General features: G+C 45.4%; 1 protein-coding gene across 2 annotated transcripts in view; it reads right to left on the bottom strand.

Annotated features, from left to right (window-relative positions):
* Positions 1-7,799: 7,799 nt before the first annotated feature.
* Positions 7,800-23,896, bottom strand: part of GALNT16 (polypeptide N-acetylgalactosaminyltransferase 16) — a gene marked incomplete at its 5' end in the record, with an annotated part of 73,266 nt that continues 57,169 nt past the window's right edge. Inside the window, 6 exons of one of the 2 annotated variants that reach the window (XM_084207834.1) lie at positions 7,800-8,935; positions 11,314-11,453; positions 18,526-18,642; positions 19,909-20,050; positions 21,067-21,150; positions 23,229-23,321. In XM_084207834.1, coding sequence (XP_084063960.1) covers positions 11,316-11,453; positions 18,526-18,642; positions 19,909-20,050; positions 21,067-21,150; positions 23,229-23,321 — 574 coding nt within the window. In that variant the 3' untranslated portion in view covers positions 7,800-8,935; positions 11,314-11,315. Of the gene's footprint in view, positions 11,454-18,525; positions 18,643-19,908; positions 20,051-21,066; positions 21,151-23,228; positions 23,322-23,896 lie in introns of both variants that reach the window. The other variant, XM_084207833.1, reaches the window with a different exon arrangement.

Raw genomic sequence — 23,896 nt, 5'->3', positions numbered from 1 at the left:
ATCATGTCCAAGTAAAAGCACTCATTATTAATGCAAAATTAAATAACTTCAACCAGAAAGCTTAAGAAAGAAACACATGAGAATAACCAAGTATTTGATCTTAATGAGGACACTCACCTCAGATATTCCAGGGAACTCAAAGCTTGTCTGAAATAACCAGAGTAAGAGCTACATTTAACTGTGTTGCTCTGTTTCCTGGCAGAAAGGAACCCAAATCAGGTCAGCCATAGCTCCAGGAGGTATTTCCCTTCTGAAAAGTCCAAGGAAAAACAGGCACCTCCCTCCATCTTACAAGTAATGAACTAAACATTTTGATAGCATGTTGCATAACCGAGGCAGCTCTCTGCTCAGTGTGCTGCCTTCACTGTCTGTCTCACTCCTCAGACCCCTTTTCCTTGGGTACCAGACACCTCAGCAGCTCACTTAGAGCCCCACATGCCTCTTAGGAGAGAACAGCAGCCAGGAGGACTTATATCAGCCTCTACCTGCCCCCAAGGACACCTCAAATAACACATCTTAAGCTCCATAAATCTGACTTCTCTGTTTAAACTATTTCCATAGAAAATTCATGACTACCTCCAGGCATACTGTCTTTAGAAGTTAGACATTACTCCAACCTACTTGCAGAGAAAAGAGATCCAGCCTCAATGTATTTCACACATAATTATGATGGAAAAAGGTACCTGTGTGTCTGGGCCAGATGTTCTCTTGGCTCTTGGAAGAATGTAAGAGTAAAATGCAGTTCTCAGCCCCATACCAGCAGAGCAGTTAAATGATGAGCACTTTGGTGCACTTCCTCCTTTTCCCTCCTCACTCATGCATCCACCTAACTGATAATCTGCTCTACCTTTGTCAAAAATCTGATACTCACCCTAACTAGCAATAAGTAGCGCTAATTAGTTAATGCAGAGCATCCTCAGAGAATGGAAACACACCCTCTTCCTATTCACTTAGATAAGCCTATTTATAAAGAGAAATCCATGGGGGCTATTAAATGCAAGGATGACAGTTCTTCTCAGGGTGTCAGTGCATCAGAAGTAACTGAGGGCCCTGAGAGTGTTTTGGGAGAGGGACTGCCATGCAATTGCCCTGTTCTTAGGTTTGTCCCTAGACACTTGGTGCAGGTCATTGACAGGAACAGGTTCATGGGCTTTGTGGCACTTGTATCTGATCAGATATACAGAGGAACTCTGCTGTTGGGGGGTTTTGATGGATGTTTTTTATTCACTTGGCAAACATGTCCCACAGATATTTTGCAGGGAAGATGAAAGGGTTTATGCAGACCTAAGGTAGAAAGGTAGAGGCTTTTCCCATATATTTTCCATGTATTTTCCTCGTTGCTTCCACGAGTTTGATGTTTTGGGCATGACGTCCTGAGAATGAGAGAACTGGTGATGATGTAACTCTAGCTGATACTGTTACTGTTTAGGAGCTGTTTACTCATAGGCTTCATGAAAACTCAGAAAATGCTTGCTTCAGAATGCAAGTGTGCAACAAATCAATGGAAATATGTACTTCGTGGCACTGGGTTTTAAAGGGACGCTTAACATGGCAGATAACCTTTTTTTTTTTGTAAGCTTAAATGTAATTAATAGCACTGATTTAGCCACATCCGCATTTCTTTGAAGTCTAATGCTTCAGCACTCTTGCAATTACTTCTCCAAATGAGTTCTAGGGGCCTTGGCAATTGCTTGCTGCTGCTATTTCGATCCTGTGCCTTAGGAGTTTAAACTCAGTTATAGAAACTCCATCTGAGTCCATTTAATGAACTACATGAATCAGAGATCTGCAATAAAGCCCAATTAGAAAGGAGTGCACAGGGAATATTGATCTCCTTGAAACCTTTGACGGCTTTCAGGATCTGCCTGGTCACTCATCACTGCAGCAGGCACCGGCCCTTTCCTGCTGGCTCCCTTTCACTCACTTGCTAGGATTATGGTCAGATTAAGATATGATTGAACAGATCAGCTGGTGGGAACCCTGGGGTATGAGGGAGAGCCCCCAGATAACCCTTCTCACACATGCTCACAGTCCTCTGGGTCAGGTTTTACTGCTAATTCAGAGGGAATTTGTACAGCAGTGTCTGCTTGTTCTCTGAGCAACACAAAAAAAAACTGTCTGAGATTTTATCATCCTTTTTACTAATGAACATGGTGTCTGGAGGCTCTTGAGCTGACACAGGTCACAGCTGACAGCATTACCATGCAAAGCACACCCATGAAAGGGTCCTGTGACCTCCCCTCCCTCTGCACCTTCAGCCTTGTTTGCAGAATATTGCAGGAGAAAAACCCGTGGTAATGAAACACACATTATTCAAATTAGACATTTGAATAAGAAGGGTGCATTAAAGGGGATTTGTGGCATTCTAGCCAAAACACCACTCAAAGTCAGGTGATTTCAAACTCTTTTCCAGGCTGCACCCCAGATGATGTTTGGTGTCCAGAAGCCCATATCCAAAGGGTGTAGGTGCGATTTGAATCGTTTGGATCATCATTTGGAATTATAAAATGTTCAGTTGTTGTCCAAAGCTGGATACACATCAGATATGCACATTTCAGTCTGCACTGAAATGCAGTTCAGTTCAGGATCCGCTTCAACACCCACACAGAAGCACTCCAGTCTCAGCTGTGTTCAGACCACCTGTGTGAGTGCTAAGGGAACTCATAAACAAAGTGCTCCTCCATTTTGCTTGATTTGAACAGCCTCCTCCAAACACAGCCATTACAAATAAACAGAAAGACAAGAGCCAAACCTTTCTCTATTTCACCAAGCTGTATAGGCTTGTCTGGGGCTGGCAAGGAGGATTAGAGGACAAAATGTCGAATGTCTTATGATGAGGGTCTTTTGAAATCCTTGGTATGGAAAATCTGAGGATGACCTGCACCAGAAGGAAAGTAATTATAGTTTTCTAGTAGCAGCTGGGGTATTTACAGGAAGGTCTTTCATTCCAGGCACTGTTCCAAAGGATGTTTATGAGCTTGAAATTAAATAGTTGCTGAATAAAAATGCAGAGTAATTCCTGAAGTAATCTTGGACTCCAGGCCTTGCTCCAGAGACTGAAAGCTCTTCAACCACTGGGTTAGAACCACACACCCTTTATGAAAACCAAGCTTTACCATCTGCAAAGTCCAAAGGAGAAGAGCTGTAGCAGGCAGAGCTAAGAAGGGCTCCACCTTGGGAAACCCCAGTTTCCCAAAGAGTCTGTTCCTGCTCTGATACACTGTGTTGGTACAAGGGTGGGGCTGATTCCTGCCAGCCTTATGTGATACAGTAAGCAGCTCCTTCCTATGGATTTCCCTAGCAGGACTCTGCTCCCAGTGGGAAAGCCCCCGCAGAGCCGTGTGGCAGCCCTGGGGATTCACGGTTCAGCAGGTGCTACAGATGTCCCTGGGCAAAGGGGCTCCAGCTGTGCTGGCAGCTGCTGGTCCTGCCAAGGGCTCTGGGATGCTGCAAGTACCCACCAGTGACCCAGCTGTATCCTGTTCTAACCTGGGAAAGAGAAGCTGCAAAGACAGGCAGAAGGCAACTCTTCTTCAGCCCTGCTGCTCCAGGCTAAGCTCATTTCTGATTTGGGTACCTGGCTTACACTGGTGCCAGGCTGGGCTAGGTCACTGGCACTGTTTCTTTTTAACAAGATCAACATGAAACTGGGAGGGGGGGAATTGAATAGTTCTGAAGAAGTACAGACCTCTTCCCTCTCAGGACAGAGGATTTGTGCTCTAGAGCTTTCTCAGACTCTTCAGCATGAGCTCAGTACTTGGAGACATCTGACAAAATCCTGCCATGAAAGTTTAGAGTAAACAGAGGTGATGTGTGACACGTTAAATGTTACTAACGAGCATCAGGTGTTTGCAGGGAAAAATGGCTTCTCGTCTTAGATATGGTAATTATTTTAAAGATCTATTTAGCATTTAGATTGCCTGGGGCGAAAAGAGCTTGGAAAAGTTGATTGCCTTGAAAAATGCTCCGGTACCAAATGGGTCTCTTTGAACATTGCTTTCATCTCCTCAGAAAGAAAGCAAAGGAGACACTTCATCTTGGGGTAATTAGAGGGACTTTGACATCATTGTCCTTGTAAGCAGCGTTATAACGTGCAGCCTCCAGTCAGAGAACAGTTTAGGAGATTAAATTGAGAGATTGAACAATCTGCACTGAAGCTCTGAAAGGAGCTGTGAAAGTACCAGCTTGAACATTCACACTGTAATTCCACCCCAAGCACAAGACCCTTTGGTACGTTTTTACACTTTGCCACACCTGTTGCATATTTAATTCCCCATTTTCATCATCAGGCTGCCACATCATCAGCTCTCACATGCTGAGTGGTTTAGCCTAAACAAACCTCATACCTGCTTCAGCACTTCCCTGTCCACTGCTCTTCTGCTTGCCACAGCACTGGGAACAACGCTGCATCTCTTCAGCAGGGGTGAAATGCCAGCCATCACATTCAAAACACATTAGCATTGACATGATTTCTGGTTTGCCCTCATTATATGTTGGGAGGACTGGGAAACAAGGTGTTTTGGTGGGTAAAAAACCACACAAACTTTGGTGAACTATAAAATATGTCATCTCTTCAAATAAGCTGTTCTCTGTACTTTCTCTGTAGGTGGCCCCTCTTCTTTGAAGGTGCTGTGGGCACTTCCAAAACTACAGCTATGCTGCAGGGCCAGTCCTGGTACCCAGCTGCTGAAGAAAAGCCAATAGCAGAGAGCAGCAGGTCCACAGGTCAGAACTAAACAAGCACCAGGAGACCCCATGGCAGCCCCAAGGGGCAATGACAAGAAATGCCAAGGCAGGAGGTGCAAAGGGACCTCCAGAGCTGGGATGGAGCCTGGGAATGCTCCCAATCATCCCAGCAGGTAACAGCCACCATGCTCACAAGGAGCTCAGGCTGCTTGAGAAGGGCACACTGAAATCCAGCCATCAGTGGAGACAGGGATGGGGAAAGCCAAAGCAGCCCTGCACTCTTGAACAAAAAATTCAGGGAGAAGAGCCATTGGGAAAAGAAAGTAGACAGACCTGGAAGTGCAGAGGGTTTCATGGGTGGCCTTATGGGTCAGTGAGCCCATTTTGTTCACTTCATGCTCATGAATTTGTGCCTCCCCCAGGCACTGGCCAGTTCATCACCCAGCACACTGCTGCTGTTACTGCCAAGCTCAGCTCTGCTGCAGGCAATGGTAAGCTGTACTAGTTTCCATGGAAATCAAAGAGAGAGAAGCTGGTTTCCACCAAAATCACATTCAAAACACAATTTTGTCCCAAGTGGATTATTTTGTTATCTTTGCTCTCATTCTTGGTTTTTTTTCCATCATGCAGTACAGATGAAACTGAATTTATTTTAATGACTCAGATTTGTAAAGCACAAGTTTCATCAGTAAGTCAAGCAGAAATTGCTATTTCCATTCAGATGGGATGTTTCAAAATAAGGCAAGTCTGAACACTTACCAGTGTCATTTTCAGCACAGAAATACTACCTTGCTCTGTCCTGGTTTTAATTACTGGTCAGTCACTGGTGAGATTGAAGCAGCATTTCTCAAACAGGTGCAAATCAGTCAAAAAACCAAAAGGCTGTTCCCTCATGTCCCCAGGCTTCCCTTGCCCAGGGGCTCCTTTGCAACATGCTGCAGCAAAGAAACATTCTTTAACACAGCTCTAGACTATAGCACAGCTGTTTGCAAAACACCTTACAGAAACAAAGTCCTAGAAACGGATATGGCTGCTACCTTGCACCCCAGCTGGGAGAGTGATGGAAAGGCAATGCCTCCTGTCCACACATGGGCACAAAGTTCTCCACTGGAGAAGCAGAGCCAGAAGCCCAGCATGCTGCAAATATCCTGTTTATTTTCATAGGGCACTGTACTGCTGATTTTTTTCTACAATAGCAGCAAAACAAACACATTGAAAACAAGTTTTTTTTCCAGGTAGATCTAAACATCTAATTTCAATATTTGCAGATCTCCAGGGCTTCTCTGCTTCTGTTTAAATTTCTTACAAGTCATGATGAAGGAATGAATCTTAGGTCCCCTAAAAGGGAGGGATCCAGGAGCTGTTCAGCTCCTGTCTGAACACTCACCAAGCAGTAGAGACCAAATGAGAAAGGATGCAGGGAGAATGTTAGGATGCTTGCCCAAGGGAACAGCAGCAGTCAGGTTTCCAGACGCTTCTGAACTTAGAATGTACTTCTAAAATGCTGAAGAAGTCCATTTAGAGGGCTAGAGATATCCCCTTCCACACACCCAACAGCAGAGGCTCTTGAGAATTAAGAGACATTCCCATAAGGACTCCGTATCAAGCAAATGCCTTCTAACAAACTGCAGAAAAAGATGGTCCCTTAGCACCTAGATTTGGTACTGCATGTGGCCTGGAGAACACCTCTATTTCTAAGAAAATAATCTGCTTTGTGGGTTCTCAAATAAAGTATTTGAGTATTTTAAAAAACCCATTAAAAAAAAGCACTAAATCCAAACAACCCTTGATTTTCCTTTTTAGATAAAGCATCTAGTGAATTTGACCCAGCTGTATGACTGCTGTGGACATGGTTTTTCTAGGTGTTCAGCCTCCAGGAGAGAAATTACTCCCCTATAATTCTTCCCACACGATCTTCTAGTCTCTTTTGAGGCACCTGTTTCTACTCCAAACTCTTCTGTGCCTTAGCTATGTGTCTGACCCTATCCTCCTCAGAGGGTGACCCACCCATTTCTCCTTCCCTCCCAAACCCCCAGTCTGGCTCTTCAGAAGATCAAAACCCTATCATTTTCCTGAGCAGGACTAAAGAACTCTTGCCAGCCATCACTACAGCCTGGGAACCTCCTGGTTTCTGGGGCACTCTGGTGGTCATCCCTCAGGGGCTGCATGGCAGGGCTCCAGGGACACAGCCCAAATCTCTGCTGCTACAAGGGCAGCACTAAGAGAAAGCCCCAGCTCTTCTCCCTTTTACTGAGTTCCCACAGCACTCAAGTATCAGGCAGCATGGTTCCCCCCACATCAGATGATTTCCAGTATAACTTCACCCTCCTTCCTTGGACAGATGCTCTGGCACAGCTGCTTTCTGTACAGTCAGACCCAGCTGATCCTAGTTTGAAAAAGCCTCTGCCAGGTGAACTGGCAGGCTGTTAAGCCCTGATTTTAAACAAGTCTCCAGCTTGGCTGGCTAGACTTTCTTTTTTCTCTTCCCCCTCGCCCAGCCCCTTGTTTTTTCTTCTATCTCTCTTTTTTCTTTCTGCCCTCTCTTTTTGTTTTAAATAATATGAGGTTAGAAAAGCTTACCAGCCTCCTTGGGGAGTCCCAGTATTTGAAGCCCAGCAATGCACATGCTAGGAGATATCTGTGGGTGGTGATGCCTCTTTGCTCTCAAGCCAGAAGCAGAAGAAAGGTCTTTGGGAGGCTTAAGTAAAAAATAGGCAGGCTGCTAGCTTCAGGAAAATATCAAGGAGGGAGTAACAGGAAGAATTCATTCCCCACAGCCCCGGCTATTTCTTTCAGCAGGAAAGCCAGCCCATTAATTACCAGGAAGGATACTTGCCTCCCTACCCAGCTGAGGACTATTCCAGTCCTTTTCAACTGGCACACCATTGTATCCTAGAAGCATCTCTGCCTGCTCCAGCAGCATCCCTCCTGAGGCAGCCCACAAACCCACACAGGGAACTGGAGTATCTGGGAACAAACCCAGTGAGAGACAGAGGAGGGACCAGGCAAGAAAGGACACTTTTCCAGTAGAGGAAGCAAAGGAGAATAAGAAGAGGCTGAAACACTTATTTCAAAATGGATTTTATTCCAGGCATTAAACAGATTCTGGCACATGCTTTTTTTGAAGAAAAAGGAAAACTAATCTGGATTCCACATAAATTACATCTGGCAAAGTGCAACTTACAAGTGAGTGGGAAAAATAAACCTTTTGAATCTGATTTCTGTACAACAGTAGATTCAGCTCCTCTTAAATAAACTCCCATTGGTCCACAGCACAGGAAATTACAGTGGATGCTCTGATACAGTAACAGCTTTCTTTAAGGGTATTACCAATGCAAATTCTCTGTCTTGACAGTCTAGGGGGCTGTTAAAGTAAACAGGAAAACAAGGGTGAGCAGCTGCTTGGTCTGACTTACAAATAGTCTGTTTGCTTGAAGAAATCCTAACAGACGCCTGTTACAAAACATGGCACTGGGTGGACCTTGGGGAAAAAAGCAGAGGTAACATTGTTCTCCCTTCCCTTAGTGCAAGGGAAATGTAGAGTATGCTAATAATGAGTATGAACAAGACTTTGTTTATTCCAAGAAGTTCAGTTTGCCCACACTTGACAGCAGCCTTTTGTAATGTACCTCCTTTTCAGCAACTGCTAAATACATTGGAAACCAGCAGCTTCCAAAAGATGATGTGTGGGGAGGTCTGAGGTGAGCTAAAGCAAGGCTTTAGCTGACAGAAGAGTGAGCAGTTGGAAGGTGACTGGGTAGAATTAAAAAAATAAACTCCAAACGTCACAAGCAATTTGAGTTATTGACTTATTGAGTTATTGACATGCCCACCTTTGCCCTTTCCTCCCCCAGGTCACAGCACCTGATGAAGGAGTGTCCCATCCTCAGCAGCCCCAGCTTACAGCCCAAAATGATGCCAGTCCACACTCTGCCAGGACAGCAGTAGGAAGAGGCACAAATAAATTGACACAGCCAGTCCAGGCACGTCTGCCCCAGGAGCAGTCAGCAACCTCCAGCATGGGGCCAAACACCCAGCCAAGGGCAGCAGTCACCGTGCTGACAAGAGCCCTTTGAATTAGGGCTGGCCCAGAGCTTGGAGACTGGAAATAAGCAGAGCTTCTGTGGTCTGCAGCAGTCAGGAGCATTGTTTGTAGAGGAGCTGGGTCCTGGTCCCAGAGTGGTTATGAAGGAGGAACTGCAAGAAAGCTGCACACACACAGTGGGAGCAGGGAGGAAGGAGGCAGGACCTGGTAGAGGAGTGAACATGCTGTTAGCTGCAACACATAGGCTGCTGGAGAGTGAAATGGGGAGAGGTCAGATGGTCCACTTAGGCTGTGTTTTGATGAAAACATGTAATACTTTCACACTTCATTGTATACAGAGCTTACAAACAGTATCTGCTCAGTAACCCTTCATCTGTCTTTGCATCAATATTTTTCAAGCCAAGAACTTGACTGTTCCTGTCTCCTACTGCTTAATGATGCTATTCTGAAATGACCATCTCCTGTATATTTTTGTTTAAAAATGCAGTAGCTAATAGGATGGCATCTCTGCCCTCAATGGGTCTGTCTGGCACTCTCTCATTCCATTCCTAGGCTATTTTCCTTCCTTCTCTGCCCTCTCCTGACCTCACTGGTTCTGGCACAAAGCATCTCTATGAAGGGGAAGAGAAATCACTGCAGAGTCAGTGCCCTCATTTCCACAGAGAAGAGCAGCTGCACCATTCTGTAAGGATCAAAAGGAACTCCCTTGTGAGTTTTCACAGTGCAGGCAGATCATTCTTCTGGCTAACCAGGGCTGAGATGGGGATCTGATATCAAAGTGAAGGGTAGACAGGACAAGAGCTCCTGCCACACGATGCATTTAGTTTTTTTAAACCAAGAACAAAAAAAATTGCCCAGTTTTCACACTAAGTGCATGCAATGAAGAACATTATCTGTTCTTTTGTCAACTCTTTGGGCTAATACCAAGCTAAGAGAGAGAATTAAAAAGAGATACAAACATCATCAAAAGCAAACAGCTGTTCAGAATCCAAATGAACAACCTGTTTCTTCTACACAGATCAGGAAGGATCCAGGCAAGCAATTGCCTAATGAAGATGGTCCCACCATCTGGTTCCCCTGTCAGGTTCTTGGAAAGGAGGGTTGGTTTACAAAATCTACCTCAAGAGGAAAATTTAACAGATCTAGTTAGAAGAAGATAAAGTTGTGGGCACTTTATTTGAAGCATCCCTTGGCATGTTTGAAAACCCACGTGTGGCTAGAGCTGACTGGTAACTGGGAGCAGGATTGGGATGCTAGCTAGAGACCACCAGTGTCTTTGGTATTTCCAGAACACAAAGGAGCCTCTCTCAGGGCAGTCCTACACTGTGGCAGCATTTGTGCAGGGGACAGTTTCAGCTTCACCAGCTAACCTCTCCCCAAGATGCTTATCAGGAAGAGAGAGGGGGTCAAAAGTAGAGCAGTCCCAACCCTTTTGTCTCATCTTTCTCAAAGAGAGAAGGAAAAGCAACTAGACAAGGGAATGGGTGGTTTGTCATGCCAGGCTCTGTTCACAGGGGCTATGCAAAGATGGAGAGACAAGCATGAGAACTGTGGCCCTGCCCAGCCAGCAGCAAGAAGTCTGCTATGACCTAGGGGCTGTCCCCTTCTGTCTCTCACAGTGGGTACCTGGGTGGGCTCCTGCCACAGCCTGAGCCATGTGCAGCACCTCTGTCTGTGTGCGCTGCCCACGCAGCTCTGTGCACACCTGTGGTGTGGGCTGCAGTGGGCAGGGGCTGGTAGCACCAGGAAGAGCAGCCAGAGAACAGTCCCAGCTTCCCTAACGTTCCCAAGCATTGGCACCTGTCTCTGACTGGCTCCACCAGAACATGGTACCTTGAACCTGCAGGATTGGGCCACTCTTGGAGGCAGGGATGGCCTTCCACACCTGAAAAGAGCTGGAAGAAAGACTTCAACAGGGAATAGTCCCTGAAACAACCCCTGGTTAGGCTGGTACAACAGACTATCCCTTTTCAAACTCTCTTGTCAGCACTGCCCAACCTCAGCACATTTGGCTGTAGGGCAGCTTCTGTGGGCAGAGGAAGGAATGGGCCCACCAAAAAGAGGTGACAAACCTGCCCCCAGGATCTGCTAGCTCCTTCCCAGCCTCTCCATGGATTATGATGACTCTTGTGGCCAGTCCTCACTGAGAGACATATGCATAAATGATGCATGATGTTAGAGCAAAAAGCCAGGGAAGCCAAGGAGCTACCAGTACAAGCACAGTCTAAGCTGTTGGACTAAAGGTTGTGGACTCTGGATGCAGAAAAAGGAAAGGATGGGGAGAGCTGCAAGTATTGGGCTGGGTCCTCCTCCATCACTAGGTGCAGCTGTGCACAGGCATCAGCTACAAAGGAGAACTTAAGACAACAGATGGGAAGATTTTGACAACTGCCCTGATTCATCTCACCCCCAGCTTCTTCTCTGAAAAGCTCAAAAACATCAAGTGCTCAGCTGAAGTGGTGGCTTACTGATGAGCACAATGAAACATTTAGGGTCAGACATACAAAACCATTCCTCCCTTCCTGATCCCCCTCTGCTCCCAAAGTCTCATGCACAAAGAAACAAGGAGATCTCTGTGCTACCATCATGTTGCTTGTAGCAGCTCCCACTGTTGGCCAGGTACACCTGCTTGGCAGGGGCTGGTCACCACTCTTCCAGTCTGGTTTTCCAGGCAGAGACCGCTGACAAAGTGTTGAATGAAACTACCTTTCATCTTCCACTTCTGTGAGAAGAGACAGAAAAAACAGGATGTTACTTCCATTCCCCTACAGAACTGTGACTTCAAGTTGAGGGTAATCTCAAGTAAATTCCAACAGCTGGGGAAAATGAAAATCTAGGCACGGGGCAGCATCTCTAAATCACTGGGTTCCTGTACAAACGATACCTGCAGTTAGTTGGGGTAGGGTTTAGCTGACTTACAGGGCTGGATCAGAAGCATCTAGAAAGCAAACAACAGTCAGTAGTGGTCACAGCACCAAGCCTTGGCTGAATTCAAGAGGCACCTGGACAATGCTCCCAGGCACATGATGTGACTCTTGGGGTGTCGTGTTGGATTCAGTGATCCAGATGGGTATCTTCCAACCCAGTGTATTCTAGGATTGTGTGATGCTAGCAACACAAAAATCAGCAAGTAATGGCATTTTTAAAGCATATTATAGTCACAGTTTCTGGGCCGTTCTCTATCCTGGACACCAAGATACCCGCCAAAACTTGAAACCCTCCTTTGGTTGCTTTCCAATCCATGGAAAGCAAAGCACTGACATGTCTCCCAACACTGAAAGCAACCTGTCCATGTAAAGCAAGAATCACACTTCCTAATGTTTGACCGGCTCGCTCTCTTATCCATCTTGTTCCCTCATCTCCTCTTTCATCGAATTCAAAAGGTCTCATATACCACCCTTTCCTGAGGGTCCACTTCAGGAAAGATTGTGCTACTTAGCAGGAAACAAAAATATGTCCTAACCTTGAATTTGAAATTCTGCTGGGAAAGGGCTGTACCTTCCATCCCTGTTGGAAAAAAACCCCAAACCTGGGAACACTGTGATTGATAGATAATGAGGAAAAAAGTAGAAATGAGTCTATGGATTTGGGATCTCCTAGATGAGGCAGTGTCATTCATCTCCACTGGGGCACAGCTGAGCTCAACCAGTTGAGAAGATTGAGGGGTCCAGGCTCCAGGGATTTTCCTTTTATTCTTTTCAGTCACACAGATGACCCAGTTAGAATTGTGGTCTGGGTGCTCAGTCAGTAAAGAGCTTAGGAATATTATGAGGATGAGAAAAATAAACAGTTTGACAGTACTGATGGACCTCAAGAATACTGCAGAAAGGATATGCAAAGGGAATTTCAGAATTTCCTGCAATATCTGGACAATGTCAAAACCTACAAACATTTTAATTCTTGGGTAGCATAGCAAAAGAACTGCCACATGCTGTGTGGTTTAAGATTTTCAGTTATGTTCACATATTGCTGGCAGCTGTGTCTTGGAGGGCAGGGCAGTTGCAAAGCCCAGAGTAATCTGTTGCTCCTGTATCACGTATTTCACCAAGTCTAAATCCCAGAGGCAGCATCAATTGGCAGTATTGCTAGCCCTGTCTGACAGGACAACACTAAAGGAGAGCTGTTTGTGCAGCAGGAAGAAGCTGATTTTAACGGAGAAGGGAGCAGAGGAATGCAGTGATGATGGACAGGAAGATACAATGCAGTCTTTGCACTACAATGCCCTCACCAGCTGCTGCAACTCTCTGCCTACACAGGTCCCAGAGCCATCTGGCTCCCATCTGGCAGAAGCCTCCCTGCAAAGAACTGAGGAAGAGTTAATATCATAAAGCAGCAGCTGTAATGATGGAGTGCAAAGGAGGGGGTCTGTTCCCCTGGCAAGCTGAGCTCTGTGCCTGGCTGGTGCCACTGCTGCACGACAGCCTCCCCACCAGCGTCTCCCAGTGCCACAGACACCCCAGTGAAGAGCCTTTTGACCTTCTCCAAAGCACACCTACTTCCTTGCCCTTCACTTTCCCACCACCTCTCTGTATTTGTGAATTCTCACTCTCCATATTCTGCCGTGCATGTGTGAGAGGAAGCTGCCAGCTGCCTCTCCCACACACCCCACAGCTCACCAAAGACCCTGCTGGAAAAGAATATGCTGAGATTTGAGATGGAGGCCAATTACCAAGAGACACTGATTTTCTTCTCCTCCCTCGCTGTTCAGGAGAAAACTAGCACCACTGGAGGCTTGCTCACGTTACTCCTTCAGATGAGAGACCTGCTACTGTGGCAGCCATCCATGCTGAACAGGTACCCACTGGGATGTCTGCAGGGAGAGTCTGCAGCAACAGGCTCAGCAGGACACCAGCAAGCACTCCCCAGAGCACATCTGCTGCTGCTAACAAAATCAATCAGCTTCTCAGTGAGTCACACCACTGGGAAGCCCAGCATGTCCTGTCACCCCAGATCCTTTTGTTCAAAGTAAAGTGGGAAGGGAAAAGTAAATGGGGAAGAGAAGGAGGAGAGAAGGTGAGAGTTGAAGGTGAGGCTCATCTGCAGGGAGGTGCCATGTAGGTAGCTGTTATAAAGCATACCAACAGTAAGAGCTAAAGCAGGGCTCCTCATCTCAAATGCATGGGCTATTTTCACAAATTTTTCCTATTCTGATCAGACACTCTGCTTTTCTGCCCTTCATGAGATACCAGAGCAACTCCCCTGACTTCACCTGAACCTTTCACAAGGCCTGACTGCAGAGCACAGGACTACCAAAGACAGCCCAACATGCTGCCCTGCAGACACATCATATCTCAGAGCTCTCAGGAGGGTGGGCAGTGGCAATGGATGGGAACAGGAGCTAGGACAGTCATCTCCCACTGTCAGCCACATCAGAAAGGAGCCATTCAGTCTAAACTAGTTGCCTGGTGACATAGTTATGGAGGGGTCCAAGGTACAAGCCCCTTCTGGGACAGCCCTGCCTTCTCCACAGATCACAAGGGAAGCCTGGATTGGTAAGTTTTCAATGACAGCAGCAATGACCATCTTTAGCAAAAAAATAAACAGAGTAGACACCTCCTGCACACACATTACAAGGAGTCCTCTCTTTCCCTACACCCAGACACTATGACTGGACTGCACGTGGAAGGAAAGCTTTTGGAAGATACAGACATTGCACAATCTGAAAAATTTTGGCTTGAAAATCCTCTTTGGTCTCCCTTTCTTGTACAGATGGAGATAGTACAGTTTAATGGTCAGAGAAGGTGTGGAGTGAAGATGGAGGAAGAAAAAAAAAAGAATCCTTTTTTTTTTTTTAAATATTGTGTCTTGATCCTCTTCCCTAGTGTCAACTCAAACTTCCCCCCAGTTTTTTGCATATCTCTTCCTGTCTTTTATCATTTCAAATTAGTTTTAAATGGCTGGATAGAAGCATTCCACATGCAATAACTAAAAGTAAAATCAGAAATAGCCAGTCTTCTTCTATCAAATATATACAAGAGCTGAAATTGTTTACGCTAGTCTAATTTTTCAGGGTAATCAAAAGTTTTCTTTTAGCCCCCAGTAATCCAGGCAGTGCAGGGTTTCTCTCAAAATCCTAACTGTGAAACTATGGAATTGGCCAAGTTCAGGAGGCACAGCTGAGAAAGGCAAATTTTGTTCAGGACTCAGATGCTTCAAACAGAAATGCATGGAGAGCTGATAACTGGAGTAGCCAAGGATGTTGTAAATTGTAATTGAGTGTATTTACAGAGCCATGGGCAGTCTGAAGCTGGTCTTGAACACCAAATTTTAAATATATGAGCAGAGACAGAAGATGGAAAAGCTCACATCAGCATCCAGCACGTACTGTCATCCATTGTGCACTTAAATTTGTAAAACTAAATCACAACTAAGAGAAACTCTTGTCTCCTGAAAACTACTTTCAAGGTATGGCATATTGCCAGCATTGTTTTACCTACTTATTGTCATGAAGGTGCCGAGCCAGGTGCTTTCAAAATAGACAGGCTTTCTCTGCTTTTCTTTTCAGATACTTTATATATAGAGTAGCATTCATCTTCAGGTAATATTCACTGAAGTAAAGTGGGAAAAATTTCCCAATGGCATACAAAGGGACACAGGATTTCAAACAGTGTTTGTCTCACAAGAACACTCGGTGTCCTCATTTTCAGGCTGAGGTCACATTCCTTCAGAACATTTTAATGAAACATAGCTGTTTAATAGGATTTCTCAGCATTTCTTGTTCTGTTGGGAAATATTGTGCCAATGTTTCTCATTTTCATTCTCTTGTTTTAGGGTCTGACTCTCACTTTGCCTTCTATTTGTCCTCACTATAACACAAATTAAAACACCACTCCTACTGTCAGTCAGAGCCAAAAAACAAAGCTGAAGGCAATAATTTATTGTGCATTCAACTAAAAACACTATTCTCCAAATAACATTATGGATAACATCCATCTGCTTTGAAATCTAGTTCTGATTATGCAGAATAGCTTTTGGCTGGTCTTCTGCTAGCAGTGCCAGCTGTTGCTGTTGAATGATCAACAGGATCATGTTGCCAAATAGATTTCATTTCTGGTTTCTTTGAACCCAAGGGAGTCTGACAGCACCAAAAATCATCTGAAGTGTGACTATTGTCTCATATCCTCCTGCTTGCAAAATTCTAGACTTATTTTGAGGTAATACTCTAAACACGAATCACAATACTCTAAAGCCTCCGCTAGAGTATTACCTATGGCAGATGGACTGGTTTTAACACTCAAAATTAACAAAAAATTATCTGTCCTTGGGACATGCATAATGCAGAACAGCTGTGTAGCATGGGCACAGCTTCAGTATGTTTGAAAGCAGAAACCAACTTTAGGAGTTGAGTGGTGCTGTCATAACAATCTAACCAATCTACTCCTGGGACACTAAAAACCAAAGCTACCATATATACCATCTTTTGTCAGAAATGTTGCTTTTTCATGACTCAGACACAGGCATGAAATCTCCATCCAGAAAAATCCAAACATCTTTCACCACAGATCTCTGATGACAGTGACAGTAAAGATGTTCAAAGCTGGGCTTCCATTACTTAGGATACTGTACGTGTGATGTGTGTGATGAAAGTTGCCCATGCTCACCCTCCTCCACTCAGACCACATCACATTCTCAGGGCTCTTACTTGTCATTTCCAGCTCTGCAAAGTAGCTCAGCTGCCCTCCCTCCACCCTCCATTCAGCTCCTCTGACATTCTGAGAAGCCCACTTGAACTGAGAAGTGTGTACACTCGTGCACAGTGTGGAAGCACTGCTCTCCCCCAGCACCTGCACTTTGGGCTGTGAGCATCCATTGGAAGACAAGGTAATGTGTAGGGCAACTGAGAGAATTTGTTCCTTCCAGCTCTGCTCTTTCTTGGAAATCAACCTCTCAAATATCAGGGGGGAGAGAGAATGGAATAGTTTACAAGATGACTGACTTCTAGCTAATTAAAATCTAATGTCAGTGTTAACAACAATTACTGTTGTGTTTATGGAAGGAAAACACCATAACAACATTCCCTAGGAACACAACAAACTTGAGCACTGCAAGAAGAATTGGCTTTATAAGCAGAAATCTGAAATGGGAGTTTGGGACTACAAAAACCACCCCAACGTTTAAGAGCATTTAAACCCAAATTACATTAAAAATTCAAATGCATTTCTCCCACTCCACCCCACCTTATCCATTCAGCTGCAAGGCAGTTTAGAATGGCAGCTGCAATTCAAATCAGTCTCTAATTATTTGAAATGCTTAAACAAAATCCTTGCTTAGAGTCAGTTGGTTAAAGCATCTGCTAGGTCAAGTCCTTGGTGTAAGTGCAGTTTGCTCACATAAGGTAATGGAAAACAACAGCTCGCACTCTTAAGCATGTGTATGTCTTTATAATGAGCCTGTATATAATCAACACATCAAGACTCAATAAATCCTATTCCAGCAGCAGAATAAGCCTGCTTGTGTTACTATGGATTAATCTCTCTTCTGGCTTCTGATGCAGCCTGGACTCCACCCTCCTTGAGGGACCCTTGTCCTTCAGTGACAGAGGAAGCAGGGAAAGACAGCTGATTTTGGCAGCTGCTGAAATCCTCTCTGCTGCCAGGGAGGAAAATACTGAGAGGCACACAAGGAGAAACTAAGTGACCTAATTACACAGCAATGGGATGAGTGATTGCCAACAAGAAAAAGGAGCAGGCAAGCACAGCCCACCTGGGATACCCTTGCAGATTAATCCAAACTCAGAGATTTCCCAGTGTATTCATGGTGACAACTCTTCAAGGCATTTCTGCATTAACCAGTCTTCCAGAGGAAAGTCTACACAGGTTTTCCATAAATGGGCAGGACTGGATTTCAGTGCTTTCTTTCAGGAAAAACTAATTTCAGGAATTCGTATAGTATTAGAAAGTACTGAGAAAAGAAAATGCTGCTGAGAACTGGTCAAAGCTGAGCCATCTTCTACCTTTGGGCTATCAAAACAACAGACACGTCAGAAAGCAGAGTCAGCATAGCCTTAGATGACAGAAAATTTGTTCTCTCTTGGTGTAGAGGGAAGCATGGAAACTAGGAATGAAGCAAGTCCAATCTGCTGTCTGCCAGTGTTGTGTTGCTCCCTTCTGTGCTTTGCCCAGCTCTGATAAACAGGCACATCACATCTCTGCTGAGGGCACCCCAGCCATTGCAGAGGCCATCCCTTAGCTAGTGTTGTAAGGCAAAAGGATTGATTTGTCCTGACAGATCAGGGATGCACATCTTGGAAACAGCATCAGTCAAACAGCTGCATTTTGCTGGGAACATTGCTGCTGTGTATTTTTCCTCTAGGGAGCAGTTCAGGTGGAACATACAATGCTTTCAGTCAGTATCTCTTAAATGAGTTGCATGCACTCAGTTTTAAAGGTCTGCTCACATGTCCAAAGACAGCACAAAGAAGAACACAGGTATTTCATTTCAAATTAAATACACAAACGATGGCACACACCACCCTTCCCTTAGGTATCTCAAAGCAGCTGCCTCACCTACCTCTCTTTGGTGCTCTGCTTCATTCATGCACCAATCTGGCTGCACATTAAACTTCTCCAAGAAGCAAAGTTGGGGTGCTGCTAAGCTGGAGCCAACCACACTGCCAAGGGCCCAGGCAGAGCAGACACCCACATACTGCACCTTCTGCCTGGTCACACACTCTCTCATGCATCCAAGCTTATAAAACACACCAGAGAGGGAGATGCAGAAGATGGGAAGGACTTTAATGTGCTTTGGTAGTGCTGGGTTTGCCTCTGCTGAGAAAGAGGTGCACAGTTACCCACCTGTCTGCCATCTTTTTGATTGCAAGCTTCCAGTGTGATTTGAGAACCAGTAGAGAAGGAGGCAATGGAAAGACACTTGTCCTGCTGTCTAATTAAAGGGTCACTGAATATCCACTCCTTTGGAATAAGAAAAAGAAAGGTTACATTAGGATCCAAACAGTGATCAGATGAGGGAGAGAGAGCTTTTCTTATCAGATATTTAACAAACCTCCAACTTTTGTTCTCTCCCTACAAAAGGCTCCCTGGGAAGGCTACCACAGCAGATGTCACCTGATCAGAAGTTTATGCTCAGGCTTGGTGCATCATCACCATTTCAAAGCCTGCAGCTGGCTCCCCTCACTATCTGAGGCGCTGATTAACCCAAGATCCCATGTAATTCTCGGCTCTGCAGCTTTAAAAATTCAGGCCTACAAAGCAAGGAGGATCCTGAGCCCTGACATACGTGATGTGCAACTGTTTCTGCATGTTTTACACACCAGGCATGTTTTCTAACAGGTATCTGGGACATTTAGATTGTCAAGCAAAGCAAAACACATGCAAGCATATCCACACATCACCAGCATGCATAAGGGACAAGTTGATTAATTTTTTCCTTCCTCTGACTAGATGGATACCTGATCCAATCAAATGTTATTACTATACTTTCCCCAAGGAAGAGATACAAAATGCAGTAAGTTCCAGAGATTTCAAATGGTAATGACACAGAGCAATGAATCAGGTTAAATGGCACACTGAATGCTGGCTGCAAACTAGTTTCCAACAGTTAACAGATGTGAATATGTATTTTCTGGCATAAAATACCCTGCTGTGACCCTTAACTTTCCCAAGCTGCTTCCCTGCTGCTTTCAGTCACCAACAGAGAGTCTGAGTGCAGATCTTCAGCTTGTATATACCATCACAGCTCCACTGCAGTTAGGAGAACTGCAACACATTACTGCCCCTGGGGTCAGCTATTTAAACCCTATTTGTACTTTATACTGGAACACATCTGCAATACAGCCCAATTCAAGTCATCTGCAGCTACAACTGAGCTGGCAGAGCAAGGAAAGTTTCTAATCCCAAAAAAATCTCATACCCACATGCCAGGGTACTAGCCATGCACAGCCCCAAAACGATTCTCAAGGAGTCTGTCACTTCCTGAGCATCTAAGCACCTGTTGTCCCTGAGAGATGAAAACCTTCACATTCTGTGCCTGACTGCAGAGTCTGTTGAGCCAACAGAGCTCTGACAGATGGGCTGCTTTTTCTGCTTACTACTAAAATCATTACAGGGTCAAATTCTTTCTTCCTTCACCCCCACATCAACCCACCAAGGCCAGAGATGCCTCTTCATTCAGGTAATTGAAAGGGTAGGAGCAAAGCACCAAACTGTAGCCTGCCTTACCTGAGTGACAGGTGGATTGTTCACCGACCCTTTACAGTTTCCCATGCCAGCCAACACATTCCCTGTGGTATCCTGTGCCTGAGACTCCAGACAGTTTCCTCCTTGTCTAATTATTCCTGGAATCAACTCTTTTTCAGGAATCCTTGAAATAAAATGACAGTTGCATGGTACTTCATACACAGAAATGACCAAATTACTTCCACATTTTTAAGGGCTTAATTGGGCCCTGACTGAACAGTTCCCTATATTTGACAGAAAATGAACAGTATCATGCTGTCCACTGGAAATATCTGGAGGAGGCAAAAATCAAGTGAGAACTTGGTCAGAGGACTAGTACTTTTGTTTCAGAAGGCATACCAAGCTCTTTAGGGTACCCTTAGCAGTTTAATGCGAAGGTTCTGAAATTCTGAAAGAGGCTGTTTCCAGCAAAAAGCCATATCCACACTGATTTGCTCTGCTTCTTCCTCCCCTTTTTTCAGTCTTCTCCCCAGCTAACACATATTCTTGCCTCATTGGTAGGAATGCAGGAAAGATTTGTTAAGGCCAGACTACAGCTGGATGTTTCAGCTTCCACTCACAGCCACAGACTGAGGTGTAAAGATGCGTTGCCTTTTCTGAGGTGCACAGATGTGTGCTGGTGTGCACATGCCAACAACACAGCTCCACCCAGGCTGCCTCCCAGCTGGGCAAGGACACAACACTTGTGTGTCCTAACCCAGGGCAGAGGAAATCACAGGGACAGCTGGTTCTGGCATTCCTTAGAGCCTTCTCTGAACCGCCCAAACCTCTGCACTGAGGTTGTCCAGTTCTACTTGGCTCAACTCCCTCCAGACAGAGCATCCAACAGGCAGAGACCAAGTCAAAACTGGGAGGGGTGTAGTGCAGTGGCATTTGTCTCCACCCCACATCTCTGAAAACACCACTGTTGCACATCTCCAAGGGACAGCTGTTTGGGGCAGAACAGAAGCAGACCTTTTGCAGAGCTGTGACAATACAAGCCAGGAAAACACAGCAGGTTTCTCACCAAAAAGAAGAACAGAGAAAACCTTTTCCAAGCATTAGTCTCCCTTTTGCCCACTGCTGTCAAGGCTCATGCTCCCATCGTGACCCCACTTCCCAAACCCCTCCGAGATTTCTACAAGCAAAGAACTGACTCACTTGAGCTCGGGGTAGACATTCTCCAGATACCACTGGAAGGATTTACAGTTCAGTTTGTGTCGCAACTCCACCCGGTCTGCAACACTGGAAACACAGGCAGTTTGCTGAGAATAAGGCAGTGAACAGGAGGGAGGGGAACAATGAAGATTGGCCGGGAGGTTTGAGGGAAATTACATTACTTTGTGCCATTACTCATTCTGCCATGTAACTGTTGCTGGGTTCAGGGCACTGGCAGTGACCTGAGGTGAAGAAAAGGAGAGAGGCAAGTGGCAAGAAATAGAAATGGTAAGCAAACACCTTCAGAGAGCTGCTCTTGCACTTCCTTTGGCTCAGAGCGATGGCAGGGCCCAGGTCCTACCTTGTTAAATAATACATTGCAGTAAAACTGCTGCGAGATCAGGAAAGTGTGCCTCTGGGTGCCCCTGCAGAGGCATACCACGAAACCTGCACAACAATCAGCTGCTGAAAAGGCCCAGAAAGTGTTTGTGCTCAGGTACACACAGATGATTAATCTGTGTGTGCTAAAGCGTGTCTTTAGCTCATGGGAGCATGTCTAGGCTCAGGTTGGAGAACTGAGACCTGAAGAACTTAATTATTTGCTCTTAAGCAGTCTGGGGAAAGGGTGGGAGTAAAAGGGGAGATTAACCCAACATCTCAGTAGCTGTCTGCTGTGGCAGTCCTCCCACTGCTGATTTGTTTGGCTTTAGCTGGCTGAAGAAGAGGATGTCCCTCCAGCAGTCCTACTGAGCAGTGAAACCAGGAACTCTTGTCTTTAAGTTATAACACTACATTTGTGTGTTGGGAAGGAATTTCAGTGTACCTCTCCACCCTCAGCCCACAGAGGCCACTGTACATCCACATGAGGCCACATACCTCAGGAGAACGTTCTGAGATTTCATATCCACACCAGAATTGAGGGGAAAGAGGGCCCATTTTAGGGCCAATTGTCAGTGATGGTGTCAAAGGCATTTGTACCCTAAAATCTAGATTTAATGCAGGTTCACTGAGCTGTTATTACAGGAAATTGCCTGAAGTCAAAGTCTTATGCTCTGCTCCAGCTTTTACTCAGCCAATGCTGCCAGTAAAGTCACTAGGAAGTCTGTGCAAACAAGAACTGCAGATTTTGCCACTAAAACACATGTGCAATATATCCACACACAATATGCAATAGTCTCTTTACTTCACAAGCAGCAGGGTAACTTGCTATGTGGTCCCAGTTCAGCTGCTGCAGTCAGCTCAAGGACTGATAAATGAGGTAAGCAAAGCTATTTTTATGAAGATATGTAATGCATCATGATAATAAAGCAAAGTGTACAGCAAGAAAAGTGACCTGGTTGTCATAACTAAGTAGGAGATGCATCATTATCCTGTGCAAACAGCTACACATCTGAGATACAACCACATCTGCCAAGTCCTTACACTGGTACAATAGCCTTTTGTTCACAGGCAGATAAACCCACAGAAATGCAGAACTCCTGGGATTTTTACATTTATTTGGGAGCCATAGGAGTTTGAGAGCACAGATATCAAGCTCTCCTCTCATCCCAGGTTTGGTGTCCATCACTGATTTCTGGGTCACAGAGAACTGTTAAGCTGATAACAATGAATCCCATGTGGCCTGAAAACAGCTTTAGCAAAGGTGCTGTAAGAAGCACAATTCTGCAGATTGTGTTTCTAAATCTTACCATCAGCCATGCTCTCTCCTGCCCTACAAACCAGACAAACTACCCTCCATCCATCAGGAAAGTGGGGAGTGCACCAAGTACAACATGCCTCATGTGCCAGCCAGGCTCAACATGCTTGCCCTGGGATTCTGCATCTGCACAGGAACTTAAGATACAGCTCACATTTCCACAGCAGCTGCATTCTGTGATAGAAAAATATTCCCGTCTAGCCACTTCAAATGTCTGGTCTTTTAATTTAATTACAGATCCCTTTGGCCTTCTGCTCACAAATGATTCATGCAGTGTTACAGGGGAAAAAAATTAAGTGAATTAGAAGCAAACCTCATTAGCCAGACACTCAAACTACAACCTCCCTGGCAAGGCAGGCATTCAGAGCATCTCTATTTCTCACACTTAGCCCCAGAGAAGACCTAAAAACTATTTCTTGCTACCAAGGGGTTTACCAGAGCCCTGCCACAAAGGTCTGGGGCAGCTTACCTTCCAAAGGACTTGCCAATAGCCGAGGGCCGGGCCTCGTAGTAGAACTGCTTGTACTCATCCATCCACACCTCTGCTGTGCGCTTGGTGTTCCTGCACGGGGGGACAGAGGCTGTGCTGCAGAACCTGCCCTCCCTGCCCTCCCAGGAGCAGGCACTGGGTGGGCAGATCCAAGGCCTGTCTGCCAGCAGGTAGTGGGGGACAGTCCCAAACACAAAACTGAGTAGGCAGTATGGATGGGCAGAGATTGATTGTGTTGGGACTACAAAGCCTTGCAAGAACACTTCAGAAATTCAAAATTTATTAGCCATAGTCTACCATGACTTCTTCACACATACTTCCTCTGCAGAGACACCGGGCCTGATTGTCACCATCACACCCATTTACAGTATCCCTTTTCCCAGATTTGAATAACATTACGGGATAATTCAGCTTGGAAAGCAGCTCTGTCTAACCTCTAACCTCCTGTCCAAATCAGACTAGCTTCATATTAGGTCTTGTTGTTCAGGGTCTTAACTGGTTGAGTTTTGAAATGTCCAATGACGGAGATTTCATCATCTCACTGCGGCCCTGAAGCAGTGCCTGACCACTTTCATTGTCAAGCACTTCAGCTCTTTTCTCTTCCCATCTGTCCTGCAGTAGAAGTTGTCCTCAGGGTTTATCTTAGA

The sequence above is a fragment of the Fringilla coelebs genome, assembly GCF_963513975.1.
Source record: "Fringilla coelebs genome assembly, chromosome: 6".
In the NCBI taxonomy this organism is placed as follows: Eukaryota; Metazoa; Chordata; class Aves; order Passeriformes; family Fringillidae; genus Fringilla; species Fringilla coelebs.
This window is presented reverse-complemented; position numbering and strand designations above follow the sequence as displayed.